Here is a 20,736-nt window from a genome sequence, read left to right on the forward strand (position 1 = left end):
CCTTTCCCAGGGATCTCCAAGGATTGCAAGCTCTGCAAGGGGAGAGTTTAACAAAGTACAGCTCCTGGGATTCTTAGGGGGAGCCATGACCGTATCAAAGTGTATACTGCAGATGAGGACCTTGTTAAAACCAAAGTACAAGGCCCATTACACAAATCTCACACACCATGAGAAAGTTACATCTAGCCTCCCCCTTGAGCTTTAACAGTCAAGAAACTTTTGCTTGTGTTTTTGATTAACCATAGCTTCCCATGTCACACAAACCCAGCCAGAAGTATGGTAAACCTTAACTATGGTTACTGGGAATAAACCAGCTTAAACTTTGCAAAGGAGGTGGCAAAAAACAACAACAAACACTTCTTATTGTATGAAACACAATTCCTTTAATTCCACAATTACAGAAAAACAAGCACTTCAATTACGGAGAATCTCAAGAAACTTCTCTGCTTACGACACTACTTCTTCAGCGCTCTTCGAAGACCTAAAAGAAGGGAAAGTTTGTTAATTTGTGGAGTCTTTTTTTTTTTAAGTTTGCTATTATTTACACCTCTATAAAGATGAGAATCCACATCACAGAACACTTAGGAAGTTCTAAGTGGAAACAAGCACATCATCAGTTCTACAGTACAAACTAGGCAATAATAATTAAAATATTATTGTTTGCAAATCCAGGCTGCATATGGGTTCACGGTGGCTACTGGATAGCTAGGAGGATGGCATCCCATCTCTGCTACTGTTGCCGTATTACAAGGAAAGCCTCTGTTAATTTCACTCCACAATAAAAAGCCAACCAATAACTAAACTTAACAGGTACGAAGGAATTGGGAGCGCCACTCCCAGTATGGCATTTGCAACAGCTAGGAAGTAAACAGACCAAAGGACTTTGCCCTTTGGAAAAGAACCCCGCCAATGTTATCTGCTTGGTCTCAGCCCCATATCCGCAGGATTCATCCAGCCGTCACCATTAGAAAAATGAGTCATCACAGACCAGGCAGAGGTGCTGCTGCTGCACTCCACACTTGTGACCAACCACTTGCTTCCCAAGCTGTTACAAGGTGGCTGTCGACCACACATTGCCTAAAACCATGGGTAGGCAACCTAAGGTCCGGGGGCCAGATCCGGCCCAATCGCCTTCTAAATCTGGCCTGTGAATCGGCTGTTTTTTTATATCTTACATTGCTGGAGGCGCCTTTGCATCTGCCTGTTCCACATGGGAATGCTCTTCAGGAGGAGAATGGAAGTTCAGCACACTGCATCTCCAGTCCTATAATAAAAATGGCACTAGTAGTAGTAACAACAACATTCCCATCACCCCATGCCATATATCTGGAAAACTTGCAGTGCAATCCCGAATCACGGTGTGTGATCAGAACCAAGTCCCATTAGGTTCAAGGGGGCTTACTCTTAAGTGGGACTACACTTCCCATCAGCCCCAGCCAGCACAGCCAATGATGATGGGAATTGTAGTCCAACCTGGAGTCCTAGGACGACATACATTTGCATTAAATGATTTATGAAAGGCATGCACTGCTCACTTGTCTAAACCAGGGATGTCCAACGGGTAGATTGTTGCGATGGCCCAGGTAGATCACAGGATGACAGAAAGCGATCACAATAAAGCAGCTGCTCTACTCCCCCCCCCCAACTCTGTGCTCCACCCAAAAAAAGTTCAATGACTCTGCCCCCCCCCCAAAAAAAGCTCAACAACTCTGGGCAGTTGCCACCTTGGGTATATCACTGCCAGTTTTTTTTATACTAGGAGTAGATCACAGTCTCTTGGGAGTTGGACATGCCTGGTCTAAACAAAGCTCTCAAGCTCAAAACGTGAAGCAGATGTCCAGGCCGGTCACTAGCCCTCAGACTAGCCTACTGCACAGGAGTGCTCTGAAGATAAAGTGCACCACCCACTGAAGTAGGACAATAGGAAATAAATTAAAGACAACTGGCAGCTGCTGGGTCTCCTTCTGTGGGACCAGCACAGTTGAAAGATTCTGAGGACTCCAAAACAAATTGTTTTAAGCCAGCCCAGTTCAGTGCAGGATTTGTCCCAGCAAAGATACTAGGGCCAACTTAAATTTTAATTTCCCTCCTTTTTGACCATAAGATCGGTATTCAGATCTGATGGGAAAGGGATAGGGAGGCTACAGGCAGCTGCAATAATTCACCTCAGGCCTTCTTTACATTTTATAAATATAGAAAAATCAACAAACAACCAGAAGCAAAAAGTATACAATACCTTGAAGGATTGGCTGCTAACCTGGCTGAGTCACACCACAAGAAGGACATCCCTTTTAGGAACTGAATGGTTCCAGATGATCTCTGCTGAATAATGAGACACCCAATATTTGAATAAAGAACATATAAAAGGTTAAAGTAGTTATTTTATTTAAAAAAAACACAAGATGCATGTTCACGCCACCCAGAAAACAGTTGTGTAGGAGAGTCGAGTGACATCTGCAGCTAACAAAGCCTGAGAAGCCAAAGTCTCTTCCATATTCTTCTTGCATGTTGTTGGAGATCCTGTGGCTATTTGCTAAGCCATAGCTCTTGGTTTAACATGCAGCCCACTTACTCAGCAGAAGAACAAAGTTGAATGGATAAGGATACTACAGAATCACAACACAATCTTCAAACCCCTGGCAAGACAGACTGGACCAGCAAGTGCTTTTTTATTTATTTATTACCTGGGCGCTTCAAAGTTCACAGGCTTCCATGAGAAGACACTTCCAAGGCCGTTCCATCTTCTCATTCCTTTAAAAGGGATATGGAGAGCAGAGATGAGATGGGAGAAGCATTCCCAATGCTTTTGCTTATATAAACATACTCTTCTTTATACAGCCACCTTGCCAAACCAGTGCCCCCCAGTTATGGCTATGGTGTCTGGGGCTGACAAATGTTGTAAACCAGAACATCTAAAAGCCACAATGGCTGTCTTACTGTAAGCTTGTACTTTGCAGAGCACCATGCACATTGACAGTGCTATGGAAATCATCAGTACAGTGGCACCTCAGGTTAAGTACTTAATTCGTTCCGGAGGTCCGTACTTAACCTGAAACTGTTCTTAACCTGAAGCACCACTTTAGCTGCCGCCGCACTGCTGGAGCACAATTTCTGTTCTCACCCTGAAGCAAAGTTCTTAACCTGAAGTACTATTTCTGATTTAGTGGAGTCTGTAACCTGAAGCGTATGTAACCTGAGGTACCACTGTATTACAGTAATAATTCTGGGAGGGTCAATGCCATTCTTAATTTTCATTTTTAAAAGGCTGAAAGAAATTAGTGTCCCACTGCAGCAGAAAATATTTGCATAGTTCTTCATTGAGTTAGATATACACTTGTGTGCTTTAGCTTTGTTCACGCACCAATCTTTTTAGTTTGAAATTAAGGCATGGGCAATTTAAGTAAAAAACACCCATTATGTTCTTTCTAGGTCTGCAACTGTTATCTCAATTCTCAGTTTGCAGAGATCAGTGGCACAGCCTATGCTGGTCAACACAGACAATACTAAGCCAGGCGGACCAGGGGCCTGACTCCATATAAAGCAGCTTCTTATGTTCCTAGTCCATCTGGAGGGCACCAGCTTGGGGAAGGCTGCTCTAATCACATCATCACCGTGGCTCTTCGGTGCAGAATGATTGTCACATGTCACATTATCTAAAAAGCAATCCCTCTTCTTGGATTCATAGCTAACAAATTTCACAGTGCACCCCCCCCCCTTGAGCACCATGACAAATATGTATTTTCCTGAAAGTGTTGCTGGGCAGTTACAAGGGAAGAAACTGAACAGCGACCGTCAAGGAAAAAATGTTACTTTTGGCACCTTTTTGACTACATCAGCCACATGAGGCAGACACAGCTTCGATAGGGCCATGAGGGGGGGTTGAAAGGAAAGTGTTGGCTCCTCATCCATCTGGTTCCAGAGGAAAAGTTTGGTGAAATTGCACCAAACTCCTCCCCTGCTCCAGCCATCAACCAAGCCAACTCAAGAAGCCCCACAAGCAAGATATAATACAGTAAGCCTGCAACTTACATGCCATTTAGCTCAAGCCAGTGGTGGCCAAACTTGGCCCTCCAACTGTTTTGGGACTACAATTCCCATCATCTCTGACCACTGGTCCTGTTAGCTAGGGATGATGGGAATTGCAGTCCCAAAACAGCTGGAGGGCCAAGTTTGGCCACCACTAGCTTAAGTGCTTGGCAAAAAAAAAAAAAAAGGGGGGGGGGGCGAAAAGATTTTGGCAATCTTACGCACCATGGAACCCAATGTGTTTGAACTCTCCAATAAGTTGTGGGCTTCCTGTATTGACAGAACAGCGAACGGTGGGGGCCAACTTAGCCTACTGGAAATGAAGGCATGCTCCTGTTTAGACTTGCCATCAGAACAGTCAGCCTGCTGGCCAGGTCATCTGCAAAGACAAAAGGGGAAATTGCTACTGTTATCTTGTCAACAGCATTGTTTTATACACTGCACTTTTTATCGATGCAAGTTTTCCAAGGGACATCCCTGAATGAAGCAGTGCTCCCAACCTGGTGCCGTCCAGTTGTTTTGGGACTGGAACTCCCAACAGCTCCCTACAACGTGGGTCAAGATCAGGTAAGATAGCAGCTGTAATTTAACATCTGGAAGGCAGCAGGGTGGAAAAGCTGGGATAAGGCAAAGCCAGCCAAGCATGCACTTCTCCAGTTCCCCCAGACAGTAGCCTGTGGCATGGCTCAGTGTTGTGATGATACCTGTTTTATTTTCAGCGCAGCAAGACAGTAAGGCCAGTCCAATCTGCAAACCATTTCTGGTCTTTTCTGCAGTGCCCTGCATTCATGTCTGAAACAGAAAACAAGCAGCATGACGTCACAAGGAGAAACTGCAGGAATACCACCTTGGGCACCCAATACTCCAGCCCAAAGTCAGCCAGTGAGCTTTAGGGCCAAATAGGGATTTGAACCCTGGTCAGCCAGGCCATAGTCCAACAATGGTTCTTCAACATCAACTTCATTGGACTGGCCATGTTGTTTGGGTGCCTGATTACCGCCGGCCAAAACATCTACTCTATTGCCAACTTAGGAATGGAAAGCGAAATGCTGGTGGACAACGAAAGAGGTTTAAAGACACTCTCATGGCAAATCTAAAAACAGGCTACTATCAAGTAAAAGAGCATCAACAGCTTGGGTTTTCCCCTGTCACTATGCCTCGGCAGCAAGGTGGTCTGCAGCAATGAGCTGGCAATATTGTTCATTTCCATGCAATGGCAAAACTGCAACTTAAACAGGAGTTTCTGAGAACCAGTTAAGAAGCTGGCAGCACTGCACACAGTAGGCAGCAAAGAAGTGTCTGTGTGGGACTAGCAATTCTTGGGGGAGAAAACAGGAATACTGAAAAGTTCAAACCCCCCCACTTGCCCATCAACGCTGGGCAGCATGGCTGTGTGGCTACAGAATAGTTACCCTGACACACAATTTAAGCAGTGCAAATTGGGAGACAGTGAAAAATAGACTCTCACTCCCCGCCCACAAGACTACTGCATTTATGGATCAGCTTCCCAACTCAAAACGACAGGAGCCAAAATAAAAATACAGTAAAAGCAAAATGGGGGGGGGGGGGGAGAGGGCAAAATGCTTGGATGGGCTTGGATGGAAGCACAGCACATCTTAAGCTGCTCTATCAGAATTTCCAGATACAAATCTTTAGACCCAGGATCTGCAGCCTTAAGGAACAAAGGCCTCATCTGCTCTATGCATTCAAAGCAGGATCATGACCTTAAACATGGCTTCCCTTGAAGAATCCTGAGAATTGTAGCTCATTGAAGGTGCAGAGTGATTAAGAGTTCTAGCTCAGCACTGCTTATTACACAGATAAGACAGCTGCTCTGCAGGGTTTCAGAATGAAGTCTTTATACAGACACACACGAGATGCCAAGGATTGCATCTGTGATCTTACATGCATCTGCTCTATGCATGTAGAATGCATGCTGCCCCATGCAGATACTGCCATTTGCTTAGTTCAATCTTCAGCATCTCCTGCCAAAAGGAGCAGGTGCATAATAGGGAAGGCCTCCGATCATCTCAAGAGCAGACTACACTAGGCTCCAAACAACGTACGTGGCGTTGGAACCTCCAGTTCCACCGTGTGTATTGCAACGAACATTCAAAATAAATACAGCTACAAGCTTGTGGACTAGAGTAAAAGAATCATAAAACTGTAGATTTGGTAGGGTCCACGAGGGTCATCTACAACCCCTTCCCCCGCAATGCAGAAATCTCACCCCGTAAGTGCCAGATTTTAGGCTCCACCTGCACTATACATTTAAAGAAGCAATAGATCACGTTAAACTGCCCCGGCTTCCCCCAAAGAATCCTGGAACTGTAGTTTGTTGAGGGCGCTTGAGAGTTGTTAAAAGACCCTATTCCCCTTGTAGAGATACAACTCCCCACCTCCCAGGCAATTCTGGATTGCTTGTTAAACCAATCCGGGAGGGGGAGGGGGGCTTAAAGTAGTATATTATTTCTATTTATTTATTGCATTTGTTTCCTACCTTCTTCTCAAAGGAGCTCAAGGTGACGTACATATTTCACCCAGTATGATACTAGTTTAAATAGTTGATGAGCTTATAATGCATCTCTGGACCGTTTTAAGCTTGGATGGGGTGTGCCCCTAACAACGGCGCCCTTTCGGGCTTCCGATCCTAAGGCTACAACAAAGCAGACAAGAGACACACGCGACTCCCTTTCCCGCATGATCTCCAACCCACGCCAGGCACCAGGCGCAGGAATTCTTACGCGGGTGGCGGCCGCAGGGAGCCGCCAATATTGCAGCTACTCAAAAACCACGCCTGGCAATCGTGTCCCTGGGCTGGCTTTCAAAATCCACTCCGAAATAGGCAGCACAAAACCTCCAGTAGCGCTATCAAGAGTCCAAATAGGAATCACCCCCAAAACGGAGGAGGATGGCGACCGATTGCATAGCACACCCCCCTTTTTAGGTAAAAGAAAACTACTAACCTCCGTCCATCGAACCACATGCTAACGGAAGGGGGTGGGAGAAAGAAAGAACACCCCTCCGGCACGGCCTTTTATAGATCCGGCCCACCAAGGCTGTCTCCGATTGGCTCCTTTGAAAAGCGGCGTCGCAAAGGCACTTGGGAGATGTAGTTTTATTGAGCAGCTGCCTTTTTAAAGGCCGTTCTTCTTTCGTCTTCCGCCTCTGTGGATACAAAAAAATTAATAGTCAGGCACAACAAACGCACCAGGCCAATGTTCTCTTGCCGCGTGGTAGCAGACATCAGCACGAACAAAAGCCCTGCCTTGAGCACTTTGGTGCATTCAATTTTTCTTGCATATTTTTTCCATTTCCCCCACGAGATTTGCTGGACGAAGAGGAACAGAGAGAGCTGCTTTATACAGCCAGTCAAACCATTCACGCATCTAGGTCAGTGGTTTCTCTAGACTAGGGGTCGCTAAGACCGCTTTTGTTGGGACTACAACTCCCATCAGCTCTGACCATTAGCTACGGCTGGCAGGGGCAGATGGGAGTTGGGGTCCAACAACATCTGGAAGGCACCAGGATCCCCGTCCCTGCTCTGTGCCACCTCGCAGCAGCTCTCCAAGGTTTCAGGCAAGGAGTATCTCTCAAGCCTACCTGGAAATGTTAGAGACTTAAGCTGGGACCTTCTGCAGCCAAAACTGGTGCTTTAAGGGCCATAGCAAAATGGCAGAGCAGTGTATTGAGGCAGAAACCCAAGGCCCTGCACAGAACAATTGCATCGGGTTTGGCTTACCAGCATTCTTTGTGGCTGTTTTTAGAAGAGGATACTGGGATATCTGTTATGCATGCAGAAGATCCCAGGTTTAATCACCAGCATCTCCACACAGGGCTGGCAGTGACTCCACCTGATACAAAGAGCTGCTGCCTGTCAGTGTAAACAGTGCTGAGCTAGGTGGACCATTTGTCTGTCTCCGTATAAGGCAGCTTCCTTTGTTTAACACTTTATGGCCTAATTCAAACATGGCCTGCTAGAACATGAAGGCTGTTCCGTCAAACCCAGTACTCTCTTAGCACAGGTGTGGGAAACCTTTGGCCCTCCAGACCTTGCTGAACTGCAACTCCCATCATCCCTATCCATTGGCCATGTTTGCTGGTGTTGGTGGGAGTCGTAGTTCAGCAACATCAGGCAGGCCAAAGGTTCCCCACGTCTGCTCTTACAGAACCTGCAGGGATTCAGCCTTTCCCACTTTCAGGTGCTACCTGATCCATTTTAAGTGGAGTTGCCAAAGTCTGAACTTGGAAACTTGCTCCAAGCAAAGCACGTGCTCCAACAATGGGCCACAGCCCTTCTCCAACCCTTGAGTGGTACCTGTTAGCGGTAGTGAGATTTACTCCACTTTTAAAGCACGAAATGTCACTCAATGGAAGTCATCTTAGGGCACAATCCTAAGCATGTTTATGCAGAAGAAGCAAGTACCACTTGGTTGTCCCCACCTAAGTTCAGAGCAGACCCTCTTGAAGTTAATGGACCAAAGTTAGTCATGCCCATGCATTTCAGTGGGTCTACTCAGAGTAGGACTTACAATTGTGCCTAATGGGCCTTATTTCCAGTAAGGAGCGTGCAAGTTTAGGGTTGCCATCTTACACCAATTAATCACAGGAACTTTTGTTGATTAATGAATCAGCACAAATTTGCTGTCAATAGAGCAAACAATTCAGGGGTGGGGGAATTGTGTGTAGATGTCTGTCCCAGAAGGGCTCTTTTCAGAAGAGGCATTCTCTCAAACTCACATGACCCTTGAGCCACTTACTAATTTTCAGCCTAACCTAAAACCTAAGTGCTGGAGAGCTGTTCCTAGTCAGCAGACTCTATCCGCAAAGAGTTGTTAGGAGACCCTGCCACAGAGCTACAATTTCCAAAGTAGTTTAACAGCCAATCCCTCTTCCCAGTGAACTCTGTCAATTGTAGTTCTGTGGAGCAAAAAGGGGTCTCCTAACAACTCTCTGCACCCTTAACAAACTACAGTTCCAAGGACCTTTTTTAGGGTGGGGACAGCGCTTGTTTAAAGTGGTTTAAATGTAGAAGAAGAAGAAGAGTTTGGATTTGATATCCTGCTTTATCACTATCCGAAGGAGTCTCAAAGCGGCTAACATTCTCCTTTCCCTTCCTCCCCAACAACAAACACTCTGTGAGGTGAGTGGGGCTGAGAGACTTCAAAGAAGTGTGACTAGCCCAAGGTCACCCAGCAGCTGCATGTGGAGGAGGGGAGATGCGAACCCGGTTCACCAGATTACGAGTCTACCGCTCTTAAGCACTACACCACATTGGCTCTCATGTATGTGCAGATGGGGCCTAAGGCTATGGCCCTCACCACAACTTGGGTCACTGAATTCCATAAATTAAAGCAGGGGTGTTGAACTTATGGCCTTCTGGAAGTTATTGGACTCCCATCAACACCAGCAAATAATCCAACAACATCTGGAGGGCCACAGGGTCCCATATCACTGAAGCATGGAACTTTTTTGTCTGTTCTGTTACCTACTACCAATCAATACATATATTTGTATTTGCCCTTGGCATTACTAATATCTTATCACAGGAAACAGAGGAAACTGCAGGCGACTGGCCCACCTAGCTCAATACTGTCTACACTGGGGATGGGGAACCTGTGGCCCTCCAGATGTTGCAGGACTGGAGTTCCTGGTCCAACAATTTCTGGAGAGCACCAGGATAGCAAAGACTGCTCTAATCTGTACTGTAATAACGTGCAAGAACTGGCCAACAATGACTGTACATTCAAGTCTCACTCATCAGTACAGACACTTCCAAATGCAGCCTGAAGCTGGAACTTCTCACAAAAGATGGTGTTGTAGGTTAAAACAGGTTGAAACCGACTCTGAAAATAACCAGGTTTGCTAAAATCCGCCAACACCCTGAATTAAAAAAAGAATTTGTCCTCAGATAGCAAAGTTTCACTGCAGTCACTTCTAGGGGTAATCTCTCAGGACAGAAGAATGACCATCTCAGGACATACCCATAATAACATCTGGTGACTCCTAGTCCTGTTTGCACCACAGAGGAGAACACCAGAACCTGCCTCTTGTGTAAAAGATACTTTTTATTGTACATGGAAGTAAAATTTTTCCCACCATACCATCTTGTTTTTAAAAGTTTATAAATTACAACTCCTTGACAAGGATTAACAAGTCTGTCTCAAGACGCGCCTCCCCCCCCCCAAAAAAAAAGAAAGAAAGAAAGAAAAGGAAGAAAACCTAAGTGTCTGAGTTCTATTTTCATCATGAATAGATTTGACCACAAATGCTCCTCTGCCGGCTCAGCACATACAGAAAATGCTGCAAGCCCTCCTCTGTACTCTTCTGAGTCAGCGATCTGGAGGGAAAGAGGGGGCAACCCAGCTGCAGGCTTCGTGTGCTTGGCTAGAGTCCAGGGCATGCTGGCATGTTGCTTGGAGACGCCGTGTTTAGCAAGGCAACTACATGGCTTGAATCTCTGAAGAGACACTGTCCAAAGGCTGCCAATGACATTCTATCAAGGCATCGTAGAGTTCTTCGCTCTGTTCCATGAACTGTTTGTTCGCTTCTCCCACATCCATCTGGGGCATTGGATCTGAAAAAGGAAGGAAGTCTAAATAATAATAATAATAATAATAATAATAATAATAATAATAATAATAATAATTTATTTGTACCCTGCCCATCTGGCTGGGTTTCCCGAGCCACTCCAGGCAGCTCCCAACAGAACATTAAAAACACAATAAAACATCAAACATTAAAAACTTTCCCTAAACAGGGCTGCCTTCAGATGGCTTCTAAAAGTCACATGAGTGAGTCTCAGGTGAAAGCAAGGTGAATTGCTTAAATTAAGATCTGGAAACCAAGTTGGTTCAGAAGATCATAACCCAAAATATGAATGAATGAGCATTTTTGCTGTATGCACAGCTCCTTTGCTCATCCCTCCACATGAGCTATGATTAAGTCAGGAAGTCTCTAATTAACCAGTTTCCAATTTTGTCTGTGATTACCAGCTCTGGAACAAATCAAGATACTAAACTAACTTCAAACTGTGGTTTTATAATCCTGTTTTGCTTTGTAGCCAGTAACAATAATTTCCTTGATCGGATGACACGGAAGGCCTTGTTCCATTGGCCTGTCAGAATTCGAAAAACTGTCTTTCCCAAACTTTCCCAAACTTCTCAAAACCAGCAAGTCACTTTTAACACTCTATTTTGCACAGCAGAACTTTTAGGTAAACTGTAGGTAAAGTGGTACATAATCACACCAAAATAGAAACAAAAGATCTTTCTCCTGACATAGCCTGCAGAAAATTTTGCACAGGGAGCTATGCTGTACTGAGAGTACAAAACCCTACTGTGATGGGTTGAGAGAGGGAAGTGAGACAAAACAAAATGTCAGGGGTGGGGAACCTTTATTCTGTCAAGGGCTGCAATTTATCAGGTGTAATTTCTCAAGGAGGTACATACAGGTGATGGACAGGGCCACCCCCTTTTCTCTTTCTGCCACACCTTTCCCCCCACTTCCTGCCATCCACATGAAATTAGGCCAAGGGCAACAGGTTGCCTCTCCTGTTTGCATTCCTGAAGCCGTTCTGCTGCTCCAGAACATCTCTTGACTGGAGTGTTTTAGAATCAGATGCTGATTTCTAACAGAGAATTGCAATAGGCAAACTTACCTTCTAATGCATCTTCACCAACCTCTTCATAGTTCTGCAACAGGGAGAATGACAAATGGTTAGGGAACCAGAATATTTTTTTTTTAAGCACATCTAACATCACAGACCATATTTCCCTGGGAGACTTGCTTAGCTCACTTGGTTTATACACGTCTTCACCTGCTGAAACAGTTTATTTTACTGTTTTTGAATTCTTTTTTCAATTTGCTCTGATGCTTTTTGGTCTGGCTTGAAAACTCCCTCCTGGGATGTGCCAGGAAGAAATCAGAGCCATCTGCTTCTTCATTTAAACTGTGGCTTGTTATGTCCAAACACAGGCCAAACTGTGATTTAGTTTGGCCTGCTTTGGGCATTAATAAACCACAGTTGCTTCAAACAAGGAATTGTGTTATTTATTTTGCACATACCTTCCGTAATAATAATTCCATAATTCTATGCATGTCACTTGGAAATATGCCCCACTGTGTTGCAATAGGGCTCACTCCCTAGTGGGTATGCAACTGCAGCCTCAAGGATCTCGTTGACGTAAAAATGAGCAAGCTTGCAAATTTGCTCAGCCCTTACCTGCATGGTGCTTTGTGTGTAGCCGTACTGTGGATAGCTGTAGCTGTAACTGCCTGTGTTCTGATCATATCCCCAATGCGCATAGTAGTTCTGATACTGTTGGTAGTACTGGTTATAGTTATAGTTGTACATCTGGTTGTACTCGACTGTCTTCAGACGGTTACTTTGGGAAGAAGGGGAAGGGAATCACAAAAATGTCAGGGTATGTAAAAAGAAGTTTAATCTACAAGAATATCTATTGAAACAGATTTGATTCCAACACCAGAACACTTTTAACTAACCAACCAACCAACCAACCAACCCAATATTCTCTAGGGCTATAAAAACTGCACTTGACCTAGCGGCCATTTGTAATGGTTCAGCCCATTGTCTCTTCTGTACTGCTAACTCTTACAGGCTTTCTCATTCTTAGCCAGCCTCCTCAGCAGCCCATTTTCCTCTTCATCTCTTGCCAACAGCACCCATCCTCTCCTTAGGCCCTGTCTGTCCCTCATTCTCACCCTCACCCTGCCAGTTCTCTCCTATCCTCTGTTCCCTCTTTACTCTGCATTAATTAGGCCTATATCTCCTTTACTCAAACTTATCTTTTTCCCAGCCCACCCCCTAATCTGTTCCATTACATCAGCCTCTCCACTTGTCTATCCATATAGTTAAGGCAGCATACTTACGCTTTTGGTATGGCAACACTCAAGCGTATCGGTTTAGAACCAAGGCCAACAGCCCCCTGGCACTCTATCAGTGCTCTTTTCTGTTCCAATTCATCTGAGAATTTCACAAAACCATAGCCTCTGGCAAAAGACAAAGGTTCGGTCAGAATCAAGGAGCTGGGCCACCCTTTAAAATACCTTTAAAAAGGAAGGATTTGCAGAGAATTCACCTGCCTGGCTCAGTCCTAAAGAACTGGAGGTGGGGGGAAGAAATGGACAGCTATCACAAGCAGCTCAGTAGCCTGGGAATTCCCTCAACATGAAGTGGGATCCCAGGGTGTGCAAAGGAAGGGAGAAAGCTTCTTTAAAACAGCAATCTTGAAAGATTCATGGACATGGCAGTTCAGTGATTGAAACCTGCTGGGTTCAGACGGCAAGAAATTCACTGAGTGGGTACAACTTTCAGGTCAGCCTGCAGATGCTAGGGCTGCATCCACACCAGATGTGGAGAACCCTTGACTCTCCAGATGTTGCTGAACTACAGCTGCCATCATCCTGGGCCATTTGTCATGTTTGCTGGAGCCTTGGGGAGTTGTAGGTCAGCAACATCTGGAGGGCCAAAGGTTCACCGCACCCAATCTACATGTTACTGCTGTTAAATGCTATTGTATTTGCATAAGCTGGGACTGCCCTACACTTAAGTTGCTGATCCAGAAAAAATATCAGTGTGACTTCATCTAACCTTAAATGCTTCTGACTGAAACAGCTTGTGCATAAGAAGTGATACAAACACATTATTTTAACTGTCTCTCAGGCCACTCTAATAAACATGGCATAATCAGAACAGTTTGTAGTGATATACTAAAAACACACACAAAACAGAAGCCTTAACACCATCATTTATGAACCAAGTAACATAAATCATGAGTATTTTTTATATTTACACAAGTTTATTTCCCTTCCCTTCCCCTTTGTTAGTATGTGAGCACTTAATGCAAAATAATCAGAATCCCATTCCTCTTTACTAATTTATGGGCAGTAAAAACCTCTTTGCATTAGATACTTTCCCCATCCCACCTCCATTCAGTACCAAATGCAGAAAGAAGAAGCTTACTTGGAAACTCCCGTCTGGTCCACGACAACTTTGCCGCCCCTACATGACGGGTACACTTTTACAAAGAACTCATATATCATCCCATCATCTACATCAGGGGATAGATCTCCTACAAATAGTGAATATTCTGGGCTAAAGAGGAAAATAAAAGCAGCTTGAGAATAGTAATAATACAACAACATTAATGATGAATTGGTCATTAGGAAAAATGAAGTCATGGGACACTCTTTTTATTTTTCTGTAAAACTAATGATGGGCGCAAGCTGGCAAATTCATTTGATGTGACTGACTTAACTACTTGCCTTCACTTTCAAATTTTCTTGTCTTAAGTAACAAGTCATTTTATGTATTTTTAACCTTCTGTTGGAAGCCGCTCAGAGTGGCTGGGGAAACCCAGCCAGATGGGCAGGGTAGAAATAATAAAATTATTATTGTTGTTGTTGTTATTGTTATTAAACAAGTCCAGTGGCAAAAAAGATTATAATTCTTAGAGATACATATAAGTAAAGCGGTTTTTACTTATTTTAAGGTTTGCATGAAACATTTAATGATTATTTAATGCATTTTTAGCAGGTATACTTTCCAAGCAAATCTTATTTGTTAAGGAATTCTTTGCAAGATAGAATTGAGCCTAATAGAAACTCTAGAAACTCTTTACAACAGGAAACTATCTTCCTTCAACAATGACAGTGCAGATGCTTTGGCAAACATTTGATAAGTTTTCATAGTATTTTGACTTACCTGTTGTCAGGCTGCTTTCCGTATGTGGCATAGTTTAATTTAAATCGCTTTGTCTGAAACAGTTAAAAAAGAGAGAGAAAGAAATTGAGTACATGTATGCCCTCCACATTTCAGTTTACAGCTCATTAGGAAAAGGCACACACACACTGCTGTGGAAATATTCAACACAGCTTCAACATACAGGTTATTAGGCAACTGAGCATCATCATATGGAAATTTTGGCAGCCTTTCCTACAGCAGACTGAGAATCCCCGAACAACATGAAATGTTACATAGAGCAAGAAGCACAATACAAATAAAACACATTCATCCAAACCTCACTCTGAGATTATATGAGCTCTTAATCTTGGATACCAAATTTAAGGGCTAAGCTTCTAGGAATATATTCATCATCTCCCTTCATGCAGCATTTTAACATCCATTGGTCTACCATGTAAATGCTTTCAAAGTGGGAGGATCAAAGCGTTCCTTACTCCATTATAATATCTGCAGTAAGACATAAAGTGGCAGAGAGAGATTTCTGGCTGCTCTCATTACAAGGAACACTCTTTTTTCCAAGGGTGTCCAGTTAAATTGACCATCCATTAATGTGCCTAGCAGGGAATTACAGTGATTTACTTACTGGTGTGGCACCAGGAAGAGGTTTCCCGTTGATTTTATGTAAACATTTTTCTGCAGTGGCCAAGTCAGCAAATTCTACAAAGCAATAGCCTGCTGGAATCCTGGAAGAAAAGAAACAAGAAAGGAAACATTTAATAAGACATTAGTTTTGAACTGACTAGTGAAAAATGCTATGCTTCATTTCTATGAACCTTTCAATTGATGACCAATAGCATAGTGTTTTCATACTACCATGCTATTTGTGTAGTAACCTCTCCAGAACAAGTTAGGAAGGCACTTGTGCTAGACTCATTTAAGCACCAGATTAAAACTATTTTATTTACCAAAATTCTTAAAGTCATAACCTGGGATGTGCTATTTTAGTATCTTCTGCCATTTCATTTTTTACTATGAATCTGTATGATCCTAACTTTGCAATTAATGACCAGTCAAATTTTATATCTGTTTCAATAGGTTTTTGTGGTTATTGTTCTGATTTAAGGTTTTTTTAATCAATGTTATTGATTACTCATGACCCATCTCTTTCTCATGCATGAACACACAGCACACATATGGGTGGGAAACGTGTTGGCATACATAGACTGCTGGACTACAACTGTTCTGATCCATGCTGCCTGGGACTGATCTGAGCTAGAATCCAACAACATCTGGACGGCTACAGGTTCCCCACCTCTGCCCTGAACAGTAGTTCATCCCCAAAATAAGGCATTCTTGGCTTCACAAATTATGTGGCAGCATTTAGCCATAGAGAAATAGGAGGTGGGCAGCTCAAAACATATGTTCAAACAATCTGTATCCCGATCTTAACTCCAGGAACACAGGTTTTGTCTGTATATGTATTGTGAAACACCCCACCCCACCCTCAACATGCATACCAGGTGAGTAGTACACAAAATACAGATAAATACCCTGTCAATCTATTCCGAATGATTTTTACACTCAGAACTAGCTCTCCCATAGTAGCAAAGGCTCTCGAAATGAAATTCTCGTCCATGTACGGCTCCAGCTACAGAGGGAAAAGAAAAAAAGAGAAAGTAAGGTAATGCAGCCATACAGAAAGATCTGTACAAAATTAAGAAGCATTAAAGGCCTTCTGGCCTTTAGGCAACAGAGCCTAAAGAGGTGTGCATGTGTACACCCGTTATCAGAATGACGTGTGCTAAAGTGTGAAGGAAGTAACTCTATGCAGGGAGGCACAAGATGGCTAGGAACAGGGAGGTTAGTAAACAGCTTTGCGCTCTCGGAGCACAGCAAACTTGATTACAAGCTAAGCAAATAAAGTAAAGCGGTACACTGATGGAAGGCACAAGGTATCTGTAAGGTTCCTGGTCAAATTGGTCCATATAGTACAACAGGGATGTGGAATGCATGTCCTTTCATACAATGTTGGACTCCAACTCCCATCAGCCCCAGCCAGCATGGCTGGTGGTCAGGGATGATGCGAGTTTTTGTCCGTCAACATCAGGAGTGCCGCAGTGTCACTGCAGATGAAAAACAGTATGAACATATTAGGGCTTTTACTGGCATACTTGCCAATTCATAAGATTTGCAAGGTATTTGGGAGAGGAAGGAATATCACTAAACCTACAAGGACCCTACACTCCCCATTCCAAGAACCACTTACTCGTAAAGACAAATGAAGAGCCCTGCTGGATCAGACCAAGAGTACAACTCAGTCCAAAAAGGCAACAATCCCCATTTAAAGCCACTGAAGCCTAGGCCATCACATCTTCTGGCATTGAGTTACACTGCCATCCTATGCATGTTTACTCAAGTAAGTCCCACTGAGTTCAGTGGGAATCACTCCAAAGTTAAGTGTGCAGAGGTTTCCAACCACAATGGTCATGTAAACTCCAGATAACCAAGGTGCATGTAGATCTAAATTACTCTCAGCTCAACACTCCTTCCATGTAAAATCCCCCCTTTAGGTAGTCCCAAAATCTAATCATCATCATCATAATTATTACCCCATGTCTTCCACAAAACTCAAGGCCCTTTCTAATTCTCACAACAATCCTGCAAGGCAGTTAGTGGCTCAAGATTCCTTAAAAGTTTTGTGGATGACTTGAATCTGGGTCTTCTAGCCTAGTTTGCCACCCTTACCCAGTCATTTTTATCAATTTTAACTGAAAAAATAAAGTATGTTCTGCTGGATCAGACAAATGACCCATCTGTTACAGCATCTTGTTCTCATAGTGGCCAACCAAATGCCATAGATATCCCCAAAACAGTACCTGAGTGAAACAGAACTTTCATGACTTGTGATTCCAAGCAACTGGAATACATATGGCTGAACTTCTGCAAGTGCAAGGCCTGGCAATTGATTTTTGCCACACACACACGCACACACACACACACACACACACACACACACACATGACATTGCATGCAATTCTTTGTAGCCTATGGGTGTTAGGCTAGTAGTTTACACAATCTTGTACAATTCACTGTACCACAGGGGTGTCAAACATGGCATAGTGTTGCCCTTGGAACTCACAAAACCCTACATAGCCCCTTCAGTCATGAGGTGATTAGGATGGTTATTTTTCCCTCCCTTGAAAAGCTGAAAGAGGAAGTCAAAAAAAGTGATGCTCTTTCTCCCATTCAATTCAATGTACTTTTCAAGATTAATTCCACCGAATCCTGACTTTAACCCACATCATTTTGAAAAGTGACACTCTTTTTTGTCTTGGGGGGTAGGGCGCCGCCGCAGGGATGGGCAGAGGAAAAATGGAGTTGATCCACAGGAGCCCAAGAAAAATGAGCAGAGGAAGTGACAGCTATTCAAAAATCGGCATGTGCCTTGAAAGGTAATCCTCTGGTGTATGGATGTGACCTGGCCGGACTTTTTGCTGACCATTATTTCCTTTCTGTTCAACAGGGAGCGCAAACCCCACCAGCTACCCTTGTTCTCCTAGCCAACAGCAGAGCACCTTACTGAACTGCAAACGCAGAGCAAGACTGCAGATCACCTTAAAGTACCACCAGGGCTGGATTTAGGTTTGATGAGGTCCTAAGCTACTGAAGGTAATGGGGCCCTTTATATGTCCAGCTGTCCTTTGTCAATGTATGCTATATGGTGGGACACGGGTGGCGCTGTGGGTTAAACCACAGAGCCTAGGACTTGCTGATCAGAAGGTCGAATCCCCGCAAAGGGGTGAGCTCCCATTGCTCAGTCCCTGCTCCTACCAACCTAGCAGTTCGAAAGTACATCAAAGTGCAAGTAGATAAATAGGTACCGCTCCGGCGGGAAGATAAACGGTGTTTCCGTGCACTGCTCTGGTTCGCCAGAAGCGGCTTAGTCATGCTGGCCACATGACCCGGAAGCTGTACGCCGGCTCCCTCAGCCAATAAAGTGAGATGAACGCTGCAACCCGAGTCAGTCACAACTGGACCAAATGGTCAGGGGTCCCTTTACCCTTTGCTCTATGGTAATTTATGGACCTAGGGACTCGGGTGGCGCTGTGGGTTAAAGCCTCAGTGCCTAGGACTTGCCGATCGAAAGGTCGGCGGTTCGAATCCCCGCGGCGGGGTGTGCTCCCGTTGTTCGGTCCCAGCGCCTGCCAACCTAGCAGTTCGAAAACACCCTCGGGTGCAAGTAGATAAATAGGGACCGCTTACCAGCGGGAAGGTAAATGGCGTTCCGTGTGCTGCGCTGGCTCGCCAGAGCAGCGATGTCACGCTGGCCACGTGACCCGGAAGTGTCTGCGGACAGCGCTGGCTCCCGGCCTATAGAGTGAGATGAGCGCACAACCCTAGAGTCTGTCAAAACTGGCCCGTATGGGCAGGGGTACCTTTACCTTTACCTAATTTATGGACCTAATAGGTATCTAAAGCCATTTGCATGTGCTGCCATGCAACCAGTCCATGCAGAATGTAGGCACCCTATATATAGAAATGAGCAAACGAGTGATATTTTAGGGAGCAGGCGGGGCCCATAACTTACATCGTAGGAGCCTACACAACACAAAACACTGTTGCTGTATGTAGGTTTTATTTTATTTGTTTTTTATCTTATATTTTGGAAATGTACATCCAGTTTCTTTTCCTTTAAATTTTTTTTGGGGGCCCCCCTAAGCTATAGCTTGTTTAGGCTATACTGTATGTAAATCCGTCACTGGCAGCACCAGTGTCCTTGTGGCACCTTATAAAGCTTGAGGTGCCGACGATGCTGAGAAAACAACGATTCCCCCGCCCCGCAGCAGAAAGGGTTGCACCCTCCCAAGTGGACCCGGTGAAATTCGCGGGCAGGAGGAGTTAACTCAGGCTTTCACGGGTCTACTCTGAGCAGAGCTACCACCAAGGAGCCCCGAAACTATTTATTACGGCCTAATCTTCGGCGAGGCTACTACGCAGCCTCCTCTATAGGCGCCTGCAGATTCAGGGGAAACGTCCGCTGGGGGGGAAAGGCCTCGGAGCAAAGAAGGCTCTGCCCGCGAAGAGCATCCAATGGAAGGCAAGGCTGAGGAAACTGCAGCGGAGGGTGCGGGAAAGGGAGGGAAGCGCGCCCTGCGGCACAGACAGCGGTGGGCGTCGCCCGCCCGCCCGTCCCCTCCCTCCGCCGCCCACCAAACTTCGCCCCGCCGCCGCCGCCGCGGCCCTTGGCTCACTCACGTCTCCCATCCACAGGCTGGCGGCCATGCTGCCCCCGCCGTCCCTGGGCGCCTGGGCCGGGGCGACGGGGAGGCCCGCCCCCGCTCAGCCGCCCCGCCGCCGCCGCTTCTTCCTCCTTCTCCTCCTCTTCCTCGCGGTGGTCCCCTCACGCCGCGGCCTGGCTCCCCCTCCCCCGCTCGCTTCCTCCAGCGCCACGGGCTGCTAGAGCGGCCCGAGCGAGGCGGAAGAAGGGGTGCGGGTAGGCCTCGGCGTCGCCCACAGCGGCCTCTGCCCGTGGGGAGGAGCTATGGCAAGGCAGTGTCAGGGTTGCGGGTCAGGGAGGAGGGTCATTGGTACATGCGTTGGTTCGCGCCGGGGCTCTGCTAGGCTCGCCCTGCTGCGTCAGGAGAAATTCCTGGCCTGTCCTGGTTTTCGGGTGCAAAAATGGCGTGGGGGGAATTTTGCCGAATTGGGAAACCCGGATGTGTGGCAACGGGATGGGAAAAGCAGCGGAAACCGCCCCGAAAAGCTTAAAATCACTGTTTTGGGGTTTAGGTTTCCTCAACAATTTGGGTTCGTCTCCCACAAAACCTTAACAATTCTGGTGAGTTTAGCTCAGCAATTCTGGGGTCTTCCTAAAAAAAGAGAGCACCATATTTCAAAAAGTAAAATTCCTGACACCCACTTTTGCGGGTGTTGGGAATTTTACTTTTTGAAATATGGCAACCCTAGTCAGCGCCTAACAGAAGCAGAAGACATCAAGAAGAGGT

The 20,736-nt window shown here is 45.2% G+C and overlaps 1 protein-coding gene and 4 non-coding genes across 6 annotated transcripts; all 5 read right to left on the bottom strand.

Annotated features, from left to right (window-relative positions):
- Nucleotides 1-918: 918 nt before the first annotated feature.
- Nucleotides 919-992, bottom strand: LOC114603675 (small nucleolar RNA SNORD99). Its single transcript, XR_003708147.1, has one exon. It is a non-coding gene; the product is annotated as a small nucleolar RNA SNORD99 (small nucleolar RNA).
- Nucleotides 993-2,008: 1,016 nt separating this feature from the next.
- LOC114603669 (small nucleolar RNA SNORA61) lies at nt 2,009-2,143 on the bottom strand. The gene has a single exon (XR_003708141.1). It is a non-coding gene; the product is annotated as a small nucleolar RNA SNORA61 (small nucleolar RNA).
- Nucleotides 2,144-2,430: 287 nt separating this feature from the next.
- Nucleotides 2,431-2,563, bottom strand: LOC114603667 (small nucleolar RNA SNORA44). The gene has a single exon (XR_003708139.2). It is a non-coding gene; the product is annotated as a small nucleolar RNA SNORA44 (small nucleolar RNA).
- A 1,168-nt stretch (nt 2,564-3,731) lies between these two features.
- LOC114603663 (small nucleolar RNA SNORA16B/SNORA16A family) lies at nt 3,732-3,872 on the bottom strand. Its single transcript, XR_003708135.1, has one exon. It is a non-coding gene; the product is annotated as a small nucleolar RNA SNORA16B/SNORA16A family (small nucleolar RNA).
- Nucleotides 3,873-10,076: 6,204 nt separating this feature from the next.
- On the bottom strand, nt 10,077-20,209 carry TRNAU1AP (tRNA selenocysteine 1 associated protein 1). 2 transcript variants are annotated; one of them, XM_028742841.2, is made up of 9 exons: nt 19,988-20,209; nt 16,282-16,379; nt 15,375-15,474; nt 14,753-14,805; nt 14,012-14,143; nt 12,919-13,038; nt 12,251-12,413; nt 11,687-11,720; nt 10,077-10,621 (listed from the first exon to the last, which is right to left on the bottom strand). In XM_028742841.2, the coding sequence occupies exons 1-9, from the start codon at nt 20,012-20,014 to the stop codon at nt 10,470-10,472; spliced, it is 879 nt and encodes a 292-aa protein (XP_028598674.2). In that variant the 5' UTR covers nt 20,015-20,209; the 3' UTR covers nt 10,077-10,469. The 2 variants fall into 2 exon arrangements, with proteins under 2 accessions (XP_028598674.2, XP_028598675.1); XM_028742842.2 differs by having other exon boundaries at nt 10,077-10,603; nt 19,988-20,202.
- Nucleotides 20,210-20,736: the final 527 nt, after the last annotated feature.

Source organism: Podarcis muralis, chromosome 7 (genome assembly GCF_964188315.1).
Source record: "Podarcis muralis chromosome 7, rPodMur119.hap1.1, whole genome shotgun sequence".
Taxonomy (NCBI): Eukaryota; Metazoa; Chordata; class Lepidosauria; order Squamata; family Lacertidae; genus Podarcis; species Podarcis muralis.

What these genes read in the sequence shown, in the direction of transcription:
- TRNAU1AP (XM_028742841.2), bottom strand. Translation starts at nt 20,014, where the DNA reads ATGGCCGCCAGCCTGTGGATGGGAGAC. An exon ending in CCAGCCTGTGGATGGGAGAC is followed by an intron (nt 16,380 to 19,987) that starts GTGAGTGAGCCA and finishes TTCCCTCTGTAG; the next exon opens with CTGGAGCCGTACATGGACGA. An exon ending in GGAAAGCAGCCTGACAACAG is followed by an intron (nt 14,144 to 14,752) that starts GTAAGTCAAAAT and finishes TTTCCTCTTTAG; the next exon opens with CCCAGAATATTCACTATTTG.